Raw genomic sequence first — 22,685 nt, 5'->3', positions numbered from 1 at the left:
AATCAGTTAAATCATGAAAGAAGTCTTGCCAGGAAATCTTCCTCTGGGGAGGAGGAGAGAAGTCCAGTTATCATGCATGAGAAAAGAAAGCTTGAAGTAGAAGGTGGTTCTGGAGTTTTGTATTCTGAGGCCATAAATACAGCTACTGAATCCACAGCAAATGGAAGTCAGACTGAAGGCAGTGAAAAAGAAGTCAGCCGTTCCGAAAGTAGCGTTGATGCAGACAGCGAAGCCTCAGAAGGTGAAAGTGCTGCTAAGCAAGAAGTTACTGGTAGATCCAGTAACACGTCTGGTTTACATGTTGACGGGCTTAACCACTTAGTAAACCTTAGACTGCCACACAGCAAACCGAGTGACAGTAATAATGAGATGATCACCAGTGCCATAGCTAAGCTTAGCTTCAACAGTATTGTAAACGAAAGCGAAGAACCCATCAGTGAGGATCCATCATTAAGTCTGTCAAACAATTCAGTGTTTTCAGTGGAAAAGTCCCCTTTGTCCCAAAGCCCTCAAAATGCTTTTCAGACCCTTTCTCAAAGTTATATAACTAGCTCTAAAGAATGTTCTGTTCAGTCCTGCCTCTACCAGTTTACATCCACGGAGCTTTTAATGGGGAACAACAAGCTTTTATGTGAGAATTGTACAGAAAGGAAACAGAAGTATCAAAACAAAACTCACACCACAGGTAATGTGCTAATGTTGTGTATGTGTTATTCATTTAAACAACTCTCTTTTAACACACTCAGGGGTCTGCCCTGCGTCCAGTACCATGCAATGACTTGGATAATGGAGTGGAGAGTATGCTTATAAAATTGTGGATGACACCAAGTGGGGCGGGGTTGCTAGCACTTTGGTCAGGATTAGAATTCAAAACAATCTTGAACATTGTAGAATTAGTCTGAAATCAACAAGATAAAATTCAATAAAAAGTGTAAAATGCTTCACTTAGGAAGGAAAAAAAAACAAATGCACAACGACCAAATGGGGAATAACTGGCTCGGCAGTAGTGCTGCTGAAAAGGATCTAGGGGTTAAAGAAAAGGCTAATATCATTCTGGGTATATTAACAGACTGTCATACCATTTCGGGGTGCAGTCCAGACCAGAGAGAGGTGATGTCAGAGCCTGCCCGGTAACCCCCAGTGCCTTAAATGGCCTGCTGCTGTGGTTCACTGCCCAGATACCAACAGCCAGCGTACAAGCCAGCACTGGGTGTCTGTGTGCTATGGAGCTCTGGTTCAGTGCTCTGGCCCCAGCAGCCTGCCTACAGCATGACCGTTTCACCCTGGTCTCCACCAGCCTGGGTTACCATCTGCTCGTTGTGTTGGAGCTCAGGGTGAAACGGTCGTGCTGTAGGCAGGCTGCTGGGGTCAGAGCACTGAACCAGTGCTGCACAGACGCTCAGTGCTGGCTTGTATCCTGGCTTTTGTTGGCCTTCAACATCGGTGCTGGCAGTGTGGCTGCACCGCTTGCTTGAAGTAGTTTCCATCGTATCCAGGGTTTACAGTTTGGTTCAATGGCTCTCAGCACCCCCACTGTACAAATTGTTCCAGCATCCCTGCCGGGCAGTGAACCACAGCAACAAGGCATTTAAGGCACTCTGGGTTACTGGCTAGGTGGTTACACAACCTCTCACTGGTCTTGATTGCACCCCAGATTGGTGTAAACAAACAGGATCTTCACACAGCTTGCTATTTTAAGTGTGATTTACACTTTCAGCGCTGATAAAATAGTTTTAAGCGATTCTCAAGTGAGAAGATTGGGATCAATCAAGGGAAGGCTACAGTTTGTTATTTTCTGTTTGTTTATTTTGGGTGAGAAACAAAGGAAGTTTAAATTGAGGATCAACGAAGCAACCTCAAAGTTAGAGCTGGCTAAATTGAAAAAAGGGCAAAAAGGCCTAAAACAGGAGGCTGAGAGAGCAGCATAGGAACACCAAAAATGGGAAGCCAAACAGAGAGAGAGAGAGAGCGTGAGCACCAAAAATTAGAGGCAGAGCAGCGAGCCAGGCAGAGGGAAGCGGAAAACCAGCATCGTGTTACAAAGACGTGTTCTGGTTGGCACTGGAGAGGCCTCAGCTGGAGTACTGTGGCCAGTTCTGGGCACCGTGCTTCAAGAAAGATATAAATTAATTGAAGAGAGTCTAGAGAACAACAAAAAATAATAGGTTTAGAAAAACTGACCTATAGGAAAAGGTATTTTTAAAAAAACAAAACAAACAAACAAACAAAAAACCAAAAAAACCTGGGCATATTTAGTCTTGAGCAAAGAAGACTGGGAAGGAACCTGATAAGTCTCTTTAAATATTTTAATGGCTGTTATAAAGAGGACTGTGGTCAATTGTTCTCCATATCAGCTTTATGTAGGACAAGAAGTAATGGGCTCAATCTGCAGCAAGGGAGATTTAGGTTAGATATTGGGAAGAACATTTTACCTATAAGGTTTGTAAGCACTGGAATAGGTTTCCAAGAGAAGTTGTGGCATCCCTGTTGTTGGACATTTTTAAGAATGGGTTAGACAAACCCCGGTCAGGAATGGTGTTGGTTTACTTCCACCTGCCTCAGTGTAGGGGGCTAGACTTGGTGACCTCTCAAACAAATATTCTTGCTCCTGTGTTTACTGTACTTAGCAGGAAACTTTTGAACAATACATCAATTTACTCCATTATAATGCAGTCTTTTACTACAACATAATACAGTGAAATACAAATATAACTTGATGTACTTTACTGTAATAATCAGCAATTACATCTTCAGTAATGATGCTTTGTAATTGTAAACAAGCTTTACATAAATAGATATTGATACAAAAAGGATGCAATTGTTTTTATTTTATCTGCAGTTCTGTGCAGCAATATCTCAGATTATAAACTCGGACTTGTATATGTGGACCTTTGTCCCTCCCAGCATCCTGCTGAATAGGCACATAAGGGTCCAACCATTTTGATCCCTCTGTAGAATCAGAACCTTAGTCTTGTCAACAACAGTATTTATGAATACAAGAACCAAATTCAAGACCAGTTTTAAAATACTCAGCTTTTACCACTGAAGTGTCAGTGTTTCTTCTGAGCAAGTGTCTGAGCCATTGATTGCTGAGCTATAGAACAGGGGGGAATGCTGTTTCTTGTGCTTACTTGTGTGATGAGAGATCATAATAGTGGCCAAGAGTGGGTAGGGTCATGTGTTTAAAATAATACAAAACAGAAAATGTTCTTCCTTTCACTGCCATTCCCACCAAAAATTCCACTTGTTGTTTCTTGGTGTCGTGTTCCTAAATTCACTAAGTGAGTATCACATACAGAAAGTATTTTTGCTGGGTGTAAACAGTGAAACATGTTGAACTGATTAAAAAAAGAACATTAGAAACTAGATTTCTCTCTGTGCACGTGCCTTTCAATTGTTTTAACTATTCTGTGTGATCACTTCAATCTTTATAAATTACGGGATTGTTTTATAATTCTTATTCTATGTGCACTACAGAAAAGAAAACCGAAGGCTTATACACTAATGCCCGGAAGCAACTGCTGATTTCTGCGGTTCCTGCCATTCTTGTTCTCCATCTGAAAAGATTCCATCAGGTAAAAGTAAAAAAATCTGTTCTTTTAAATTCACTTATTGAAAGAACTTGTTGTAACAGACTGTCTGTACCTACTAGAGATGTACAGAAGGGGCTTTCACACAGGGGTATGCTAAGGGTTTTTTGTAGGACTGCTGGTTTTTTCTCTTATTTAAGAAAGAAAGTACAGTGATAGCAACCTGCTGGCTACTGCCATGTTATTCTGGCCATGCTAAATGACTGCTGAAGAGAGACAGCAGTCTGCAGCATGGGGCTGTGGGTTTGAGCACTAGCTGCTAATCCTATTAATTCAGACCCCACTTGGGCTATGTTGGTTCAGTCAGTGAATGGGGGAGACAATTTTGGGAGATGCCTCACTTCCTTCTGTAGAATACAGGAAGAGACAGGTTGGAGATGTTGGGGAAGCCCCAGGTGTGAAAGATGGAAACTAGGTTAAGGGGAGGCAGAGCTGGCCAAAACTCAGGATTCTCAGTTTTTGAGAAATATTGGTATTTTGGAATTGGTTTAATTACAAATTGGAACACAACCAAATTTTATCAAAATTTCTTGCAAATCCCCAAAATTTTGTTTCGGAAATGTTAGACCCGCAATAGAGGTCTCCCTACAGGATGACCATAACGTTTCTTTAATAATTTTTGCAACACCCAGGCCATTGGTGCTTTTCTTTGCTTCCCTGTGTTGCGTAACAGCATTCTGCTTTTCCAGTCTCCCCTCAGAGTGGCTTGATCCCAATTAAACTTCATATATTTCTTCCATTCTGCAATTTGTTGATTCCATATATGAGGATCTTTGAACCACTCAGAAGGCCATTGCCCATTACTTAACAGATTAACCATTCTCTCTGTGTATTGTATGCCACAAGTTTGCATCTGTACACATCATATTGCTAGTAGCTTTATTGTCAGTCTCAGACACACCAAATAGATTTACATTTAGAGACATTTTCAGGCTTGGGCTTGTTTCAACTGGAGTTACATGTTTCTTATTCCTTGTTCCGATAATGCACCAATATTTTGTGTCACATCTGTCTGTATAGACCCAAAATCTTACCCAAAGCTGACATTTTCCCTTGTAATGTCTCAATATCAAATAAGTTTAAAACTCCAGCTCCAGCACCAATATTACCTACAATATGTTCCCCTGTACCTCTCTTATTTTGTATAGTCCCATCTCCCTATTGTTGTTGCTGCACTTGTAATAGATGCAAGGCACATGGCATGCACTCTGGATGTTGTGCACTTAATGTTTACTTGCACTCCTTCCAACCAGATTGTTTGATCCACAATAGTTGGGGCTTCGATTACTTCTCCCCTCCTATATGAGGGCTCGTCTGCCATGATTCTTGGTGCAATCTTGTTTACTAGTGTCTGATCGATAAATGCAAAAAACCAACCATATCCCCGAAAATATATTCCCCCATTACTTTTCCTAAAGCAGCTCAATCTTATTATGGAAGGATTTGCCATTACGCCATATTCCCATAATTTAAAAGCCATTGACTCATTCTATCCCACGAGTATTAGCCAATTCTTGTTCATTAGTCACATCAAAGGTGACTACATCAAATCCCAAACTCCAAAAGGTACAGTTCAGAGTACTCATATTCAGATTGTTCTCGTCATAACTAAATCTAAACCTTAGGTGACCTTCCCCACCTTAGTATGTACAAATATCTCCATTGCTCTTCCAAATCTTTTGGCTTTAGATATTCCCATGTCACATTTTTGCCATTTTCCCACCATATTTCAAATTTTACCTCAAAAGGTTTTTCTTTACATCGGTTTTGTTTGGTCCTGTTTTTCCCATTATGTCCCATGAATAGTTGAATGTATTATTCCCTTTGATCCATACCTCCATCCTAGAGGTGTTCCCATATGTACATCCATATACCCGTAAATTTCCCCAAATATTCAAAAAAACATAAAAGCCAAAAACCATATTTCCACCCTTTTTGAATTATGAAGATCCTCAATAGTGAAGCCATGGCTGATGCTTCCAGCCATATTATTTTAAATACTTACACTAACCTCTTCTATCTTCGCTCGGGCGCCAGTATTATTTTTTTTCTCCCTAAACTGTAACGCACACAACACAATTCTTCTACTAAGCACACAATGCAAAGCAAAGCAAGCATAAGCAATAAACCAATTACAAAAATTAGAGCACCGTATCCACACTCCAAATCCAAGGGCCATACAGGATAATCTCCGGTGCAATTGGGCATTCCTTTCCCTCTGTAAGATAAACTAAAAGAAAAAGAAAGGAACGTTATTTAATCTTTAGGCCATAACCTTAATTGTGATGTGTGGACCCACTTTCCCTTTTCCCCCTTGTTAATCTGCACTACAGTAGGTGAAATTTTATTTATGATGGAAAATGGTCCAACCCATCTAGACTCCAGGACACGATTTTTCTATATTAATTTCAAATACATTACTCTATCTCCGATTTTCCATAATTTACTATCCTGAGCTACACGAGAATCCACATAGTCTCTTGCTTTTTCAGTGGCATCAGTCAGGTTAAATTCCATTTTCTTAAGTTCTATCGGTAACTTCCTTACCCATTGGGTAACTGATACCTCCTCTTCTTCTTCTGGGTACAGTAAAGGGCTCCACAATCTCATAGGCCTTCCAAATAAAATTTGATAAGGCTGTTAGACAGTACCCAATCAATCACTACTTCAGATGGCCGCCAACATCATTGTCAATTTATCATCCCAATCTTTGCAAGTTTCTTGCACTACTTTGCATAGAGCTTGTTTAATAGTTTGATTCATCCTTTCTACTGTCCCTGACGATTGAGAATGATAGAGGATATGTAGTTGTTGCTTTAGTCCCAAAGCTTTTAATAAACTTTTCATAGACCACATTTTGTAGGAGAAGTGATAATCTGAATCAGTTGCTTTTGAAGTTCCATATCTACTAAACGCTACTTCCCACAACTTTTTGACAGTGGTCTCTGCAGTATGATTTCTGGTGGGAATCGCCTCCACCCATCCAGAAAAGGAATCTGTTATCACTAATGAATACTGATTCCTCCTTTGGGTCTTAGGCAATTTATCAATATAATCACCTGTATTCTACTCCATGGTCCCACAGTTCTTTGGTGCAACAAGGATCCCGAATTCGGTGGTCTGTTCCTGTCTGCTGCACACCTTATGCAGTTTTTAACAAAGATTTCTACGTCCTCTCACATCTTAGGCCATATTCCAATTTGTTTTACCTTAAAGAGAGTATTCTCTATTCCTTGGTGGGCCATAGAGTGACACGGGTTAATAATCACTTCTTTTTTAAGTTTGTCAGGTAGCCACTTTACCTCTCCTGTTTTCTTATTCACTGCATGTCCACCTTGTATATTCCAATTTCCCCATCTTTCCTCGGGTTTAACGTCCTGTTTTATGGCTTGAGCTCTAGTAACTACCATAACTCCCAAAGGTTCCTTTGCTGCTAATTTAGCTAAAGCATCCACTTTATCATTCCAATATTTTTCATTCCCTTCTCACTGTTGATGACCTTTAATATGTCTTACTCTTAATTTTCCTGTGTGTTTTTTCAACCAATCATAGATAGATTTCCAATTCTCCTTTTGTATCAAATTTTCCCCCTCCGCTGTTTCCCAATTCTTCTTTTTCCAAATCCCAATCCAATATAACAGTCCTTGTACCGCAAAGTCTGAATCCATATAGACAGTCTGCAACATCATTTTTCTGTTTAAGCAGATTGCTAAGAGCTCTGACCTCTGCTCCCTGAGCTGAAGTCATACTCGTAGAACCAGAAATAGTTTCCCCATCAATTTGTACAGCAGCATATCCCCTATATGGCTTAGAGTTCTCATGATATAAACTACCATCTGTAAACTAAACCTCTTTTTCCCTGAGGCTTAACACTTCATCTACCAGGAGTGCTTCTTCAACTAACTTGGTTCGGTTTCTGGAAGTGGGCATTCATGCTCCTCTCCTTCCATCAGGAGGGCATATGGTAACATTGCTTGTTTGTTATTCTCATAAGTAACATCTCTGCTAGTTAACATCAAGGTCCATTGAGCCATCGTGGTATTTGATACTCCTTTCCCCTGCAGTTTCCCTGATAAAATATACTTCAGGGGAGAGTGAGGTGTTTGTGTTATAATAGGGGCTGTGCGATTAGTCAAAGCAAAAGCTTCAGTGGCCCACACAGCAGCCAAATGTTCTCTTTCACAGATCCCAAACTGCTGCTCTGTAGGGGTTAATCTTCTAGATCCGTATGCTCCCGGTGTTAACTTCCTGTCAGTTTCCTGCATTAGTACTGCTGCTAGACCCTGTTGGGTTGCTGCCAACTTAATCACAAACGGCTTGTTTATTTCAGGGAATTTCAATGCTGGGGCTTGCATCAAAGCTTGTTTTAAATTACAGAATGCTTTTTCTTGTTTGGGCCCTCACTCCCATTCTACTTTCTTTTTTAGTAAAGGAAAAAGGGTCCAGTTATAGTGGCAAAATTCCAGAGGTGTTTCCTTAAATAGTTAAACCTTCTTAACATCATCCTCAATGCATGAGAATCCTCTGGCCTTGGTAAATTCATTAGTGATTTCACCTTTTGTTGATTGACCTGAATTCCTTGTTTCCCTCGGGTCACCTCCAAATAATTCACTCTCCTCTGCAGTAGTTGGGCTTTCTCTCTATTAGCCTTGAAACCAGTTTCCTGGATGAGTCTCAACACCTTTTTGTCCTCTCAGTAACCTTCTCTTCAGTGTCCCCCCCACACTAATATGTCATCTACATATGAAGTGACATTCTCCTGATCCTCTTTGGATAATTGATCCAGCATTCGCACCGCATGTTGGTGCGCAATAGCCAGAGTGCAGTGTAGGCCCTGGGGAATTCTTTTAAATAAGTCCTGTTGTCCCTTAAAAGTAAACACAAAGCGGGCCCATGTATCGGGATGCAATGGGATGGTGAAAAAAACAGTTTGCCAAATCTATGACAGAGCACCATTTAGGGCCCCCCTGTACTCTTGCCATCACTTGTGGTAGATCTGCTACTATTGGTGTCATAAGCCGGGTAGCTTTATTAATTTGTCTAAAATCCACTGTCAATCTCCTGAGACTTTTAATATGGGCCAAATTGGGTTATTGTGTGCGGAATTCCCCTTTTCAATAATGCCCTGTTGTTCTAATGATTCCATTATTTTCTCAATTCCTGCCTCTCCTTGCACAGGATATTTATATTGTCTCTGTGGTGGCATATTAGTAGACATCGCTAATGAATTTCTGTCCAATCCTTCAAACGCATAATTCCAAAATTCCCTGTGATTCAAATTAACTGCAACCAAACAATCAGCTGTGACATGTCTGGCGACCTCTGGCATGGGATTAGTGACCGGTTGTATTTCTCCAGCCAATAATCCCACCGTTATTCTCTTTAACAGGTAATCCCTGGGTGAATCTCCAGGCTTCGTGTAATCTGCATTGGATAACACCTTCATGAGTCTTTGACCTATCACTTTTCCTAACAGCATAATAAATCATGGTATCAGTTGGTGTGCTTCTGACTGCCTGTCCAAAAGCATTTTTCGCTTGATCTACTGCCTGTCTAATCTTTCCAGTGGTAACTGCCCTGATTAACCTATAAAATTCACTCATTTAAATTCTCTGTTCCTCCTAACTCTGCCCACTGTACTAGCCATGTTGCCAAATTTTTCATATTCATTGAGTCTAATTTACCATCAACTGTAAGTCTGACGAACTCCAAAGAATTATTTTTGACTGCTCTGACTGTATCTCCCCTGCTACATCCTTAAGGGTTGATCTCTGTTCTATCACTGCTACAGACTTTTCTGGCTTAGGCTCTCCCAGACAGTTTCTTATTTCTTCCCTCAACTTAGTATAAAGCCCCTCTCAAAGTTAGTCAAACTTCCTTTTCTCTTGACCCCTTTGCAGATCCTCTCCATACCAAATATCATTGGAATCCAAATCCAAATCTCTCTCTTTTTGACACACAGCCACAACTTTCAGCTCCTGTATTTTCACTTGCTTTTTCAATGCTGCCATAGTTTTCTGGCACCAACTGTGAGACGCTTGTGATCTCCTCTTCCTTTTTCTTATTCAAATCTCAGATTAACTATTTCATTCCTATCACTTGATGGTCTAATTTATCTTTGTCTGCTTTAACCTTTTCCCAATCCATCATTCTTTTCTCCAATTCCCCTGTTTTGTTTCCCCATTTGTTCTGAGTTTGCATTTATCTGTGTCTGTCTCACTTCCTGCTCCAAATTTTCCTGGCAAGTTTTAAAATTCTCTTGTAGTGTTTGTAACTCTGCACAGACTTCTCCCTTACATCCAATTGCCTTTTTTACAGCTTGCCACAACAGCCATATTACGGCCATTTGGTTTTTACTGGCATTAGGCTTGTACAGCTGTACATATTTCTCAAATATTAAATATCAAATATTACATCTGGTTCCACTGCACCTTCCATCCAAGGGCATGTCCCAAATGCAATAATCTCCTTCTCTAACAGAGAAGGAGCTTTAACTTTAGTCCACTGGGGTGCCTCTTCCACCCCATTACTTCTCTTCTTAAATAGTGTATTAAACATTATTACAAAAACACCACGCAGTATCTCTCCACACTTGTTGGGTTTTTTTTTCTCAAAAATTTCTCACAAATAAGGAGTCACCCTTATTAGTCTTAAATAAGGACTCCCCCAAACACTGTAAGACCCTGTCTCGAAATCCGGCACTCCTTAATATCTCTCCCCCCTCCGCATTCTCCACCACATGTTAGACCCGCAGTAGAGTTCTCCCTACGGAACGGGGAGCAGGCAGATACCAGACACAGTGTTGGTATATAATACTCTAAATGGTCTTCACTGATTACAAAACAAAGCTTACTCAATCCACATTCACACCCCAAACATACTATACCAGAGTGCAACGGTCAGAATGGTCCCGATGGCCAGTCGAGATTCCTTCCAATCATAAGATGTGGGGAACTGGCAAAAACCACATCTATATCCACACAGGGCTCTGGATCAATAAACTACTCCGATTTGCAGAAATCATAGGCAACCATTTATAGTCCATTCCGTCACATCATCGGTTCTTTGCCTTTGTTTACTAGGCCTTCTACCCACACAATTCCAAAAAGACCATCCTGGATGGGCCGCCATGATCCAAGGTGTGCCATTTCCTCCAATTCTTATACAATTTTATATCAGTCCAGCTGGTGGTGTTTCCTTTTCTGCTGATTATCCATATTTTTCTCAGAACATAACAAGATTGTTTTTGCGCACATAGTTCTAATAGTTCTTGACCTTAAGTTCTTGCTTCGGTTGCCAACTTGCAACACACATATTTTTGTCAAGCACGTGTCATTCATACCAGTCCTCAATGACTTATAACATATGATATGGATATATGAATCACAATGCGTGTGTGTGTGTGTGTGTGTGTGTGTATATATATGTACGTATGTATGTATATCCCAACAGAAACACTGTAACATATAGTGCTCCTGAAAGGAAATGTGTGAGGTTCTCAGAATCTGTAATAGATTTGCCAAAACATTTCACTTAATCAAGTTGGTATATTCTGATTAAACTAAGTTTCATCAGAAAACTTCCAACCAGGAGCTGAGAGGTCCAGGATCCAGCTGGGGATGTTGGTCCTCCTTTTACCATGTGCAGGAGCCAAGATTCAGGGTAATGTTGAAACAGGGCATAAGTTCATGTGTGGGCCACCTCAGGCTGAATGAAGCAGTATGTTATATCTGTCCTACAGTGATACATAGCCTTTAATTGATTCAGCTGCATATCACTGTGGCTTTTTATAAACCCTAAGTTCTTGAAAACCATTTCACAACCAGAAAGCTTTCTTAGTACTAAAGCTCTATAAACTTGTTATCCTTTTCAGAAAACTTTTAATGTAAACTTAGTGCTAGTTTGCCAGTTAGCCCTAGACACTTGAAGGCGACTGTTTATCCACAGAAAAGTTGACAGCACAAGTCATACCAGTGTCCTGCAGTTGTGACTCAACCTTGACCTGGAGGAATCCTTTCTAGGGCATATGAGATTACTGTAAACTTAATTCCCATTCAGACCTTGGACACTGCCGAGGCTGCCAACAAGTATGCATATTGTCAAGGCTCTCTGAGATCAGAGTAGGTTTATTGTTAGTACAAAAAACAAACTTCTGTCTGTGTTATTCAATCAGGTAACAACCAGTCATATTATTGAGACTCTTAGCACCTTCCTAGTTAGTTCTTTTCCATGTTACTGTCTTACTATAATCTATTAAAATAATTTAAATTAAGTAAAAATATGCTCAACTAGTAAATGTTTGAAGTTGGTGTTTTAAAGAAAATCAAACCACCGGACTGATGGAAATCACTGTCTAAGCACCTGAAACCCAAGTTTGTTGACAGCTTTTGGTAGCAGTAGCCTTGTCTGTGAATGCAGAGTAAATATTTTCTTCATTTTGGTTTATTCTAGTTCAGTTCAATGACAGTTAATACAAAGTTAAGAAACTGGGAGTTGAAAAAGCATGAGAGGTTGTTTTCCTCTTCCAGCCTGAGTAAAAACAAGATCAGAGAGTATGAGATCTACTAGTTCTAAAGTCTTGAAGGCTGTGGTGACCAAACCAATCCGTTAAATCCACAAACAGACAGCCCCGCAACCTGAAGCAAATACTCACCAACAACCACATACACAACAGAACCACTAACCCAGGAACTTATCCTTGCAACAAAGCCCGTTGCCAATTGTGCCCACATATCTATTCAGGGGACACCATCACAGGGCCTAATAACATCAGCCACACTATCAGAGGCTCGTTCACCTGCACATCCACCAATGTGATCTATGCCATCATGTGCCAGCAATGCCCCTCTGCCATGTACATTGGTCAAACTGGACAGTCTCTACGTAAAAGAATAAATGGACACAAATCAGATGTCAAGAATTATAACATTCATAAACCAGTCGGAGAACACTTCAATCTCTCTGGTCACGCAATCACAGACATGAAGGTCGCTATCTTAAAACAAAAAAACTTCAAATCCAGACTCCAGCGAGAAACTGCTGAATTGGAATTCATTTGCAAATTGGATACTATTAATTTAGGCTTAAATAGAGACTGGGAGTGGCTAAGTCATTATGCAAGGTAGCCTGTTTCCTCTTGTTTTTTCCTACCCCCCCCCCCCCCCAGATGCTCTGGTTTAACTTGGATTTAAACCTGGAGAATGGTCAGTTTAGATGAGCTATTACCAGCAGGAGAGTGAGTTTGTGTGTGTATGGGGGCGGGGGGGATGTGAGAAAACCTTGATCTATGCAGGAAATAGCCCGACTTGATTATGTTAAGAGTTGTCACTTTGGATGGGCTAGCACCAGCAGGAGAGTGAATTTGTGTGGGGGGGTGGAGGGTGAGAAAACCTGGATTTGTGCTGGAAATGGCCCACCTGTTGATCACTTTAGATAAGCTATTACCAGCAGGACAGTGGGGTGGGAGGAGGTATTGTTTCATGATTTCTGTGTGTATATAAAGTCTGCTGCAGTTTCCACGGTAAACATCTGATGAAGTGAGCTGTAGCTCACGAAAGCTCATGCTCAAATAAATTGGTTAGTCTCTAAGGTGCCACAAGTACTCCTTTTCTTTTTGCGAATACAGACTAACACGGCTGTTCCTCTGAAACCTGTCATTATGCAAGGCACTGCATTTAGCCGTATGGAGTGGAAATCTATCAACTGCATGAAGAAACTTGTACAGATACAGACAGACATCATCTTCCTTTCCAAATGCAAACAGATGGACATCGTACCAAAAGGACTGAAGGTCAAAAATCCATTACAATCTACATACCACACAGACTATGCTGACAGCTTGTGCCTCACGCTCTCAAAGAAACTGCGGAATCACCTGATCAAGATCCTCTACAGCAAACAGGGAAAGATTAAGAATGAGCTCTCAAAAATGGATACTCTCATAAAGAACCAACCTTCCACACAAACTTCCTCGTGGCTGGATTTTACTAAAACTAGACAAGCCATTTACAACGCACACTTTGCTTCTCTACAAAAGAAAAAAGACACTAAACTTTCTAAACTACTACATGCTACAAGGGGCCACAGCAATGGTTCCCTCACCCCACCTAGCAATATTGTTAACCTATCCAACTATACTCTCAGCCCAGCAGAAGCAGCTGTTCTATCTCGGGGCCTCTCCTTCTGCCCCTCCACCCCCACGAACATGATACAGTTCTGTGGTGACCTAGAATCCTATTTTCGACGTCTCCGTCTCAAGGAATATTTCCAAAATACCTCTGAACAACATACTAATCCACAGAGGTCTCCCTGCCAACACTACAGAAAGAGGGATTATAGATGGACTCCTCCTGAAGGTCGAAACAGCAGACTGGACTTCTACATAGAGTGCTTCCGCCGACGTGCACGGGCTGAAATTGTGGAAAAGCAGCATCACTTGCCCCATAACCTCAGCCATGCGGAACGCAATGCCATCCACAGCCTCAGAAACAACTCTGACATCATAATCAAAAAGGCTGACAAAGGAGGTGCTGTTGTCATCATGAATAGGTCGGAATATGAACAAGAGGCTGCTCGGCAGCTCTCCAACACGAGTTTCTACAAGCCATTACCCTATGATCCCACTGAGAGTTACCAAAAGCAACTACAGCATTTGCTCAAGAAACTTCCTGAAAAAGCACAAGATCAAATCCGCACAGACACACCCCTGGAACCCCGACCTGGGATATTCTATCTACTACCCAAGATCCATAAACCTGGAAATCCTGGGCGCCCCATCATCTCAGGCATTGGCACCCTGACAGCAGGATTGTCTGGCTATGTAGACTCCCTCCTCAGGCCCTACGCTACCAGCACTCCCAGCTACCTTCGAGACACCACTGACTTCCTGAGGAAACTTCAATCCATCGGTGATCTTCCTGATAACACCATCCTGGCTACTATGGATGTAGAAGCCCTCTACACCAACATTCCACACAAAGATGGACTACAAGCCGTCAAGAACACTATCCCCGATAATGTCACAGCTAACCTGGTGGCTGAACTTTGTGACTTTGTCCTTACCCATAACTATTTCACATTTGGGGACAATGTATACCTTCAGATCAGCGGCACTGCTATGGGTACCCGCATGGCCCCACAGTATGCCAACATTTTTATGGCTGATTTAGAACAACGCTTCCTCAGCTCTCGTCCCCTAAAGCCCCTACTCTACTTGCGCTATATTGATGACATCTTCATCATCTGGACCCATGGAAAAGAAGCCCTTGAGGAATTCCACCATGATTTCAACAATTTCCATCCCACCACCAACCTCAGCCTGGTCCAGTCCACACAAGAGATCCACTTCCTGGACACTACAGTGCTAATAAACAATGGCCACATAAACACCACCCTATACCGTAAACCTACTGACCGCTATTCCTACCTGCATGCCTCCAGCTTTCACCCTGACCACACCACACGATCCATCGTCTACAGCCAAGCTCTGCGATACAACCGCATTTGCTCCAACCCCTCAGACAGAGACAAACACCTACAAGATCTCTGTCAAGCTTTCTTACAACTACAATACCCACCTGCAGAAGTAAAGAAACAGATTGATAGAGCCAGAAGAGTTCCCAGAAGTTACCTACTACAGGACAGGCCTAACAAAGAAAATAACAGAACGCCACTAGCCGTCACCTTCAGCCCCCAACTAAAACCCCTCCAACGCATTATTAAGGATCTACAACCTATCCTAAAGGATGACCCAACACTCTCACAAGTCTTGGGAGACAGGCCAGTCCTTGCCTACAGACAGCCCCGCAACCTGAAGCAAATACTCACCAACAACCACATACACAACAGAACCACTAACCCAGGAACTTATCCTTGCAACAAAGCCCGTTGCCAATTGTGCCCACATATCTATTCAGGGGACACCATCACAGGGCCTAATAACATCAGCCACACTATCAGAGGCTCGTTCACCTGCACATCCACCAATGTGATCTATGCCATCATGTGCCAGCAATGCCCCTCTGCCATGTACATTGGTCAAACTGGACAGTCTCTACGTAAAAGAATAAATGGACACAAATCAGATGTCAAGAATTATAACATTCATAAACCAGTCGGAGAACACTTCAATCTCTCTGGTCACGCAATCACAGACATGAAGGTCGCTATCTTAAAACAAAAAAACTTCAAATCCAGACTCCAGCGAGAAACTGCTGAATTGGAATTCATTTGCAAATTGGATACTATTAATTTAGGCTTAAATAGAGACTGGGAGTGGCTAAGTCATTATGCAAGGTAGCCTGTTTCCTCTTGTTTTTTCCTACCCCCCCCCCCCCAGATGCTCTGGTTTAACTTGGATTTAAACCTGGAGAATGGTCAGTTTAGATGAGCTATTACCAGCAGGAGAGTGAGTTTGTGTGTGTATGGGGGCGGGGGGGATGTGAGAAAACCTTGATCTATGCAGGAAATAGCCCGACTTGATTATGTTAAGAGTTGTCACTTTGGATGGGCTAGCACCAGCAGGAGAGTGAATTTGTGTGGGGGGGTGGAGGGTGAGAAAACCTGGATTTGTGCTGGAAATGGCCCACCTGTTGATCACTTTAGATAAGCTATTACCAGCAGGACAGTGGGGTGGGAGGAGGTATTGTTTCATGATTTCTGTGTGTATATAAAGTCTGCTGCAGTTTCCACGGTAAACATCTGATGAAGTGAGCTGTAGCTCACGAAAGCTCATGCTCAAATAAATTGGTTAGTCTCTAAGGTGCCACAAGTACTCCTTTTCTTTTTGCGAATACAGACTAACACGGCTGTTCCTCTGAAAACTACTGACAGTAATTCTCATGTTTAATAAATGAGTGGGTTTTAAATGCATAATATATTCTGATAAACTTACTTTTTTTCATATGTATCCAGTACATTTAAAGTAGTTTTATTTATCCGATAAGCAATTTCAAAATGCTTTTTTGTGAATTTTTAATTGCTTTCCAGTGTCCATCTCAATACAGCTTGACACAAATCATGAGCAAAAATTTAATAATCCTCTAGTAAAAAAGAAATGCATCATTCACCATTTTCTAACATAAAACTGTAGAAATCGAGAGTCTGAATAAATGTTTGTTACGCTATATAATTGCTTAAATAAATATGTATAGATTTAGTGTAGTCTCCTGATTACTAAAAAGAAATACCATGTTAGACTTGCCTTTCTTTAGGAAAATAACTAAAATGCGCAAATGTAAAACCAGATTAAAATTATTTAAGTCTTTTATTTTAATCATAATTTAGATCAGCAAGCAGGAAACCTTGATTTAAATTCAACAGCCCTGACTATGATTTCAGTCAAAATCTGAATTCTGTTGCAGCTAAAGTGCACTTAGTCTTTTGCATCATACATTTTGCTATGGAGCATATTCCTTCACTACATTTTGTTCCCCAATCTGTTACTTGAGCCGCAGGGGGAGCTGGTAGTAACCCCTATATTTAGGTTGTCTAACACTTTACAGGATAGAAAAATAGTGTGACTTTTTTTTTTTTTTTTTAAAGATGCTCTAACACCTTCATTGTTTGCAGCAGGCCTTTAAATTTTGGGCAGGGATCAAGCTCTGGATCCAAAGGAGTGTAGTGCCTTTTCTTTGTTCAGTGAAATTCTGTTAAAATGTTTCTGAGATATAAATTGTTGAACATTGTCCTTCTTTTGGAAAATTTTGGCAATATGCAAAAATAACTAAACGCTGGCTGATGTGTGATAGAGAGTTGGTACAATTGTATATAGTACAATGTTATTTCTCTTTAACTTTTAAAAATAAAAAACCTACAAAATTGCATTAACATGTTAATAGAATGCTTGACTTTACAACCAAATTAACAGTTAAAAGTTAGGAAATTTCAGATTTATGGTTGCCTGTGCAACCTGAATTCTGTCCCCTTGTGTATATGCAGTATGATGGTGTTTAAGAATAAATATCATTTATTCACATTCTACTTTTTCCATGGTATCCTGTCTCCTCCATTGCACAGAATGGACACACAAAGGGGCAGAATTAAGGTTCCACGGGAAACCAAAATAATGTTCCTATACCATAGGGGTTTTTTGTATGTAATGTTGAAGAGATGAAAAACGAATGTATAGAGAATGTGTTTTATCCACATTCATTATAGATTTTGTATTCTGTTTTGTCTTATCAGGTTATTCTAATACTGATGCGATACACTTAGATTTAAAAGGCAGCTATGTAAAAATGTTTCTTTCATACTCTTATTTTCTCTTGAAGGCTGGTTTGAGTCTACGGAAAGTAAATAGACATGTGGATTTCCCACTAATTTTAGACTTAGCACCATTTTGTTCTGCTTCCTGCAAGGTACAGTATATTAAGAATACATTTTAGAGTCTTTATTGTAAAGCATTAATTTATTATAGTTTAATTTTTGTAGCTATGGATACAAGTTAAACTGTGATTTTCACCCCAAAGAAATTACAAAATGAATGCGTTCAAGCAGTAATCTAGGATCAGTTCTTCAACTGGTGTAAACTGGCATAGCTCCATTGAAATCAGTTGAGGAGGATCTGTCCCACTTAATGTTTTAAAATGAACACAGTAGCATTACAGCTAGTTATCAGTGCTTCCAACAAAACTGGATTTAGTTATTGAACTTTGAATAACATAGTCTTCACTTGTTTCTCAAGTTATTTTAGCATTGCAAAATATACTTAACAAACTACAGTACTTATCAACTATTTGCTCCCTTTATTACTGTAATATTTGAAATGTGTTAACATATATATTGTTATAAAAATCCATTATGAAATTATACAATTTATCTTTACTTTCTATGATTTTGTGAATAAGAACGTTACAGATGCAGCAAGAGTTCTGTACACTCTTTATGGAATAGTGGAGCACAGTGGCTCAATGCGAGGAGGTCACTATGCAGCATATGTGAAAGTCAGAACACCTTGCAAGAAATTATTGGAGCATATTGCTAGCAATAGAAATGTTCAAGGTATGTCCGACAAACCTTTCTGTCTCTGTAAGGAAACAAAATTGATCATTGCCACAACTCATCCAGTCACTGTACTTATATTGAATAAACACTTTGGCCCTGAATCTTCTCATAATTTGCAGTGCCACGCAAGTTGTTAATTTTGGTTTATTAAACCTAATATATAAACACTAATTTCTATGCCACCCACTCCCTACCTGTGGAATACCAAGTCATCTTCACTGAAGTCCCTCCTAAAGGCTCACTTCTTTCCCAGTGCCTACAAGAAGTGAGTCAGTAACAGTTTTTAAAACAAGTTATTTCCTTCTCTGTGGATCTTGTCTCTTCTGTGTCCCTTAGACTGGAAGTTATTTGAAACAGAAGCTGTTTTGTGTTGAGTCTCATGCTATGCTTGGCACATTGTCAGTACGTAAAAATACCAAATACTCTGATTTAATGTGAGAAGTAAGAAATACTATTCCATGGAAGATTGAAAATTTCTTCTGGTGACTCTTCTGGCACAGAAGTTTGAAGTGAGGCATCAGTGAAATATATATTCCTGGTGCACTATCCTGTGAAATAATGGAGGGAAGGAGAAGATGCCAGGAGCTTTACCAACTAATGGCTGGGTGATTATTAGGCAAGAGAATTGGGCTGGTGGGAGCGGGGTCAGTCTGTAACTTTTTTCATCTTAGAAAAAACACTGCCAGTCCTCGCTAGCAATTGTTTTATATTAGAAGCCCATCTCTCCACAAGGAAAAGGATTAGAGATGTATTGACTCCCTGTCATAAATATAAAGGGAAGAGTAACCACCTTTAAATCCCTCCTGGCCAGAGGAAAAAACCCTTTCATCTGTAAAGGGTTAAGAAGCTAAGAAAACCTTGCACCTCGCAACCTGGCACGTGACCAAAATGACCAATGAAGAGACAAGATACTTTCAAAGCTGGGGGGGGACAAAGGGTTTGTCTGTGTGATGCTTTTGCCGGGACCAGAGCAGGAATGCAGGTCAGAACTCCTGTAAAGAGTTAGTAAGCAATCTAGTTAGATATGTGTTAGATTCTGTTTTGTTTAAATGGCTGATAAAATAAGTTGTGCTGAATGGGATGTATATTCCTATTTTTGTGTCTTTTTGTAACTTAAGGTTTTGCCTAGAGGGATTCTCTATGTTTTGAATCTGATTACCCTGTAAGGTATTTCCCTTCCTGATTTTACAGAGGTTTTTCTTTTACTTTTTCTTTAATTAAAATTCTCTTTTAAGAACCTGATTGCTTTTTTCATTGTTCTTAAGATGCAAGGGTTTGGGTCTGTGTTCACCTATGCAAATTGGTGAGGATTTTTATCAAGCCTTCCCCAGGAAAGGGGGTGTAGGGCTTGGGGGGATATTTTGGGGGGGGGGAAGACGTCTCCAAGTGGGCTCTTTCCCTGTTCTTTGTTTAGAACGCTTGGTGGTGGCAGCATAAGGTTCAAGGACAAAAGGTAAAAGTTTGTACCTTGGGGAAGTTTTAACCTAAGCTGGTAAGAATAAGCTTAGGGGATCTTTCATGCAGGTTCCCACATCTGTACCCTAGAGTTCAGAGTGGGGAAGGAACCTTGGTAACTTCTTAAAAGAAAACTTAAGTATCCACTAGTCGCTTCGTTCTCTTTGAAAGTTCATGGGAGCCTAGTGGATCCTTGTAGTGTTTTTAAATTGCTATTAAATAACTGCTGAAATATTCCTTTTTCTCTCTCTCAGAATTGACCCTGTGTACGATACATTATCAATGTAATTGATAAAATTGAAAAAACCTCAAAGGAGGACAGGCTGCTTTTTGAGAAAAGACGTTGCAAAAAAGTGATATGACGGTTATCCAGTGTAAATATGATTTTTGTGAATGGCATAAAACAATGATCGTATTCTGAATAAATATTATCTTTCACCTGCTCCTCCCAGTATGACATTTTTCCAATATACATTTGGTTACAAAGCAAAAAAAAAACTTAAACTTATTCAGTGTAAACTTAAGATATAAACAAATATTACATATGTTTCTAAATCATGAATAACTGATGTGTTCAAAGGTATTTTCCCTCCTCTTCTGTGAAGAACCATTGTGTAATTTGAGAGTAAAAGTATAAGCTGATGAATAGTAACTCTTTGCATTTGCATTTCAGGTTTAAAGGAAGCTGTGGGAGGATCAGCAGGACAGTGGGTGTATGTTAGTGATGTCCATGTACAGATGGTTCCAGAATCAAGAGTACTAAATTCACAAGCTTATCTGCTGTTTTATGAAAGAATATTGTAAGAGTATTTACCAGTTTAATTTGAAAAATGGTAATGGTTATTTGGTCTATCTTACTTACATGCTGCAGTGGTTGCAGTACCTGTAAATATTGTGCCTTAATCTGCCCTGTAATAGAAAACATACCATACTTTGACCCTGAACTTCAATCAAGCTGATTATCAATACCCCAACACTAGCTTTAAAATGTGCATTTTGCCAAACATTAAAATTCCTGAACTCCCTGTATCAGCGAGAGAGAGCGAGAGTAAATGACACAAAGGATGGAATCCTGGTCCTGTTGAAGTCAATGGAGTTTTGCCATTGAATTCAGTGGAGCCACGATCTTCCCCATGATCTTAAACCAGTTAAGAATGAAAATGATGTTGGTAGTGTTAAGTGGCTTGATTCCCAATGGGCAGTAGTAATGCAAAATTACTCATCTTCAGTGAGATTTAGTTCAGATCATACAAATTGCTGGGTTAGATATTTTGTCTTAAGATTTCTACAGACAAATTTGCATCATGGTGTATTTCCAGACTTCTTATCTGGAAAACAGTGCTTCCAGAATGGAATGATGACATTGGACAACCTTGATTGGCTAATTTTGCAGTGTAATTTCCTGATGTACTACTGGGAAAACTGAAAAATATAGCATCTACCAGGTCATGCTTGCTGATGGCAAATAGAATATGTAGGGTTTGTATTCTCTCAAAAATCCAATTAGGTTTGATACACATGCTCTGAGCTGTCTCTGGATGGCATTATTATAGGAATTTTCTACCCTCTTAGTACCTGTGGAATAACTATGCTTTAAGTCTATCATTTGTAAGTCTGCTGATTTAATACATAGCCATTGTATTTATTCAGGCATAAGAGAACATTACAAATAGTTCTGTATTGTAGTAAAAACTCAAAACTGCTATATATTGGTTGGGATTACACATGTACAGTATATAGTGAGCTTGTGTGTATATATACATTTATTCAAGCACAACTGGGTAATTTTGTTACTAATTATTGGTTCTAAAAACAAATTTGTTCATCTGTTGGTGATTACTTTCTCACAGAAGTAATAAATGACAAATTATTTTTTCAATGTGTGAGAGTTGGACAGTAGATGACAAATTCTGCCCTCAAACAGGTACAAGCAACTCCCTTTGAAGTCAGTGGAGAGGGTGAGGATGTCCACTGGCAGAATTTGTCCCTAATACTTTGGCTGTTTAGCATATTATGTCTGCCATAATGTTAGCACTTATGGGTCTGCCAAGAAAAATTATTTCTGTCCCAAATGTGTTAGACAATAATTTCTGTCAGTCTTCAGCCTTATAATTAAACTGGTTATTTTAATTTTTAGGTCGTCTGATAATTTATTGAAGTTAGCTAACTCATAACCAGATTCTGTTTAGCTTGCAACCCGTCCGTCATAACTACCGATTTATTTGGTAAATAAAATGCTTTGTGTTTGTTTCTGTTTGTTGTTTCAACAGTAGAAACATTTAGTTTCATGGTGAAAATTAATTGCCAGTTCTCCTCACCCCAACATTCCCTACTGCAGAACTCTCAACGTCCAGCACTGCAATTAAAGCAGCCTACAGCTTACAGGTAGCCAAATCCCACCTCTTACCCCAGGGATTCAAGGCTTGAAAAGCAGTAGGAGCTACCATAGTTACCTACCTCAGAGGTAAGGAGCAGAGGCCGCACAGGGGGACTCCATATTCCGCATGCTGCAGCACAGTGTTCCATGGTAACACACACTGCCATGTAGATCCACCTGGCAAAACTCCAGTGTGGGAGGGCAGGCATAAATGTCTTAGAGCCCGTGGGCTGTATAGCAGATACAGAGGAGCTAATGGC

The 22,685-nt window shown here is 40.1% G+C and overlaps 1 protein-coding gene across 6 annotated transcripts in view; it reads left to right on the top strand.

The window, feature by feature from the left end:
• Window positions 1-22,182, top strand: part of USP45 (ubiquitin specific peptidase 45) — a 103,396-nt gene extending 81,214 nt beyond the window's left edge. For 3 of the 6 annotated variants that reach the window (XM_073336841.1, XM_073336842.1, XM_073336843.1), the window contains 4 exons: window positions 1-685; window positions 3,478-3,575; window positions 17,861-17,947; window positions 18,437-19,794. In XM_073336841.1, coding sequence (XP_073192942.1) covers window positions 1-685; window positions 3,478-3,575; window positions 17,861-17,947; window positions 18,437-18,730 — 1,164 coding nt within the window. In that variant the 3' untranslated portion in view covers window positions 18,731-19,794. Of the gene's footprint in view, window positions 686-3,477; window positions 3,576-17,860; window positions 17,948-18,436; window positions 19,796-20,721 lie in introns of those variants that run through there. The other 3 variants (XM_073336844.1, XM_073336845.1, XM_073336846.1) reach the window with 3 other exon arrangements.
• The last annotated feature ends 503 nt before the right edge of the window (window positions 22,183-22,685 follow it).

This window comes from Lepidochelys kempii, chromosome 3, assembly GCF_965140265.1.
Source record: "Lepidochelys kempii isolate rLepKem1 chromosome 3, rLepKem1.hap2, whole genome shotgun sequence".
Classification (NCBI taxonomy): domain Eukaryota; kingdom Metazoa; phylum Chordata; order Testudines; family Cheloniidae; genus Lepidochelys; species Lepidochelys kempii.
The sequence above is the reverse complement of the archived record's forward strand: the minus strand, read 5'-3'. Positions and strand labels throughout refer to the sequence as shown.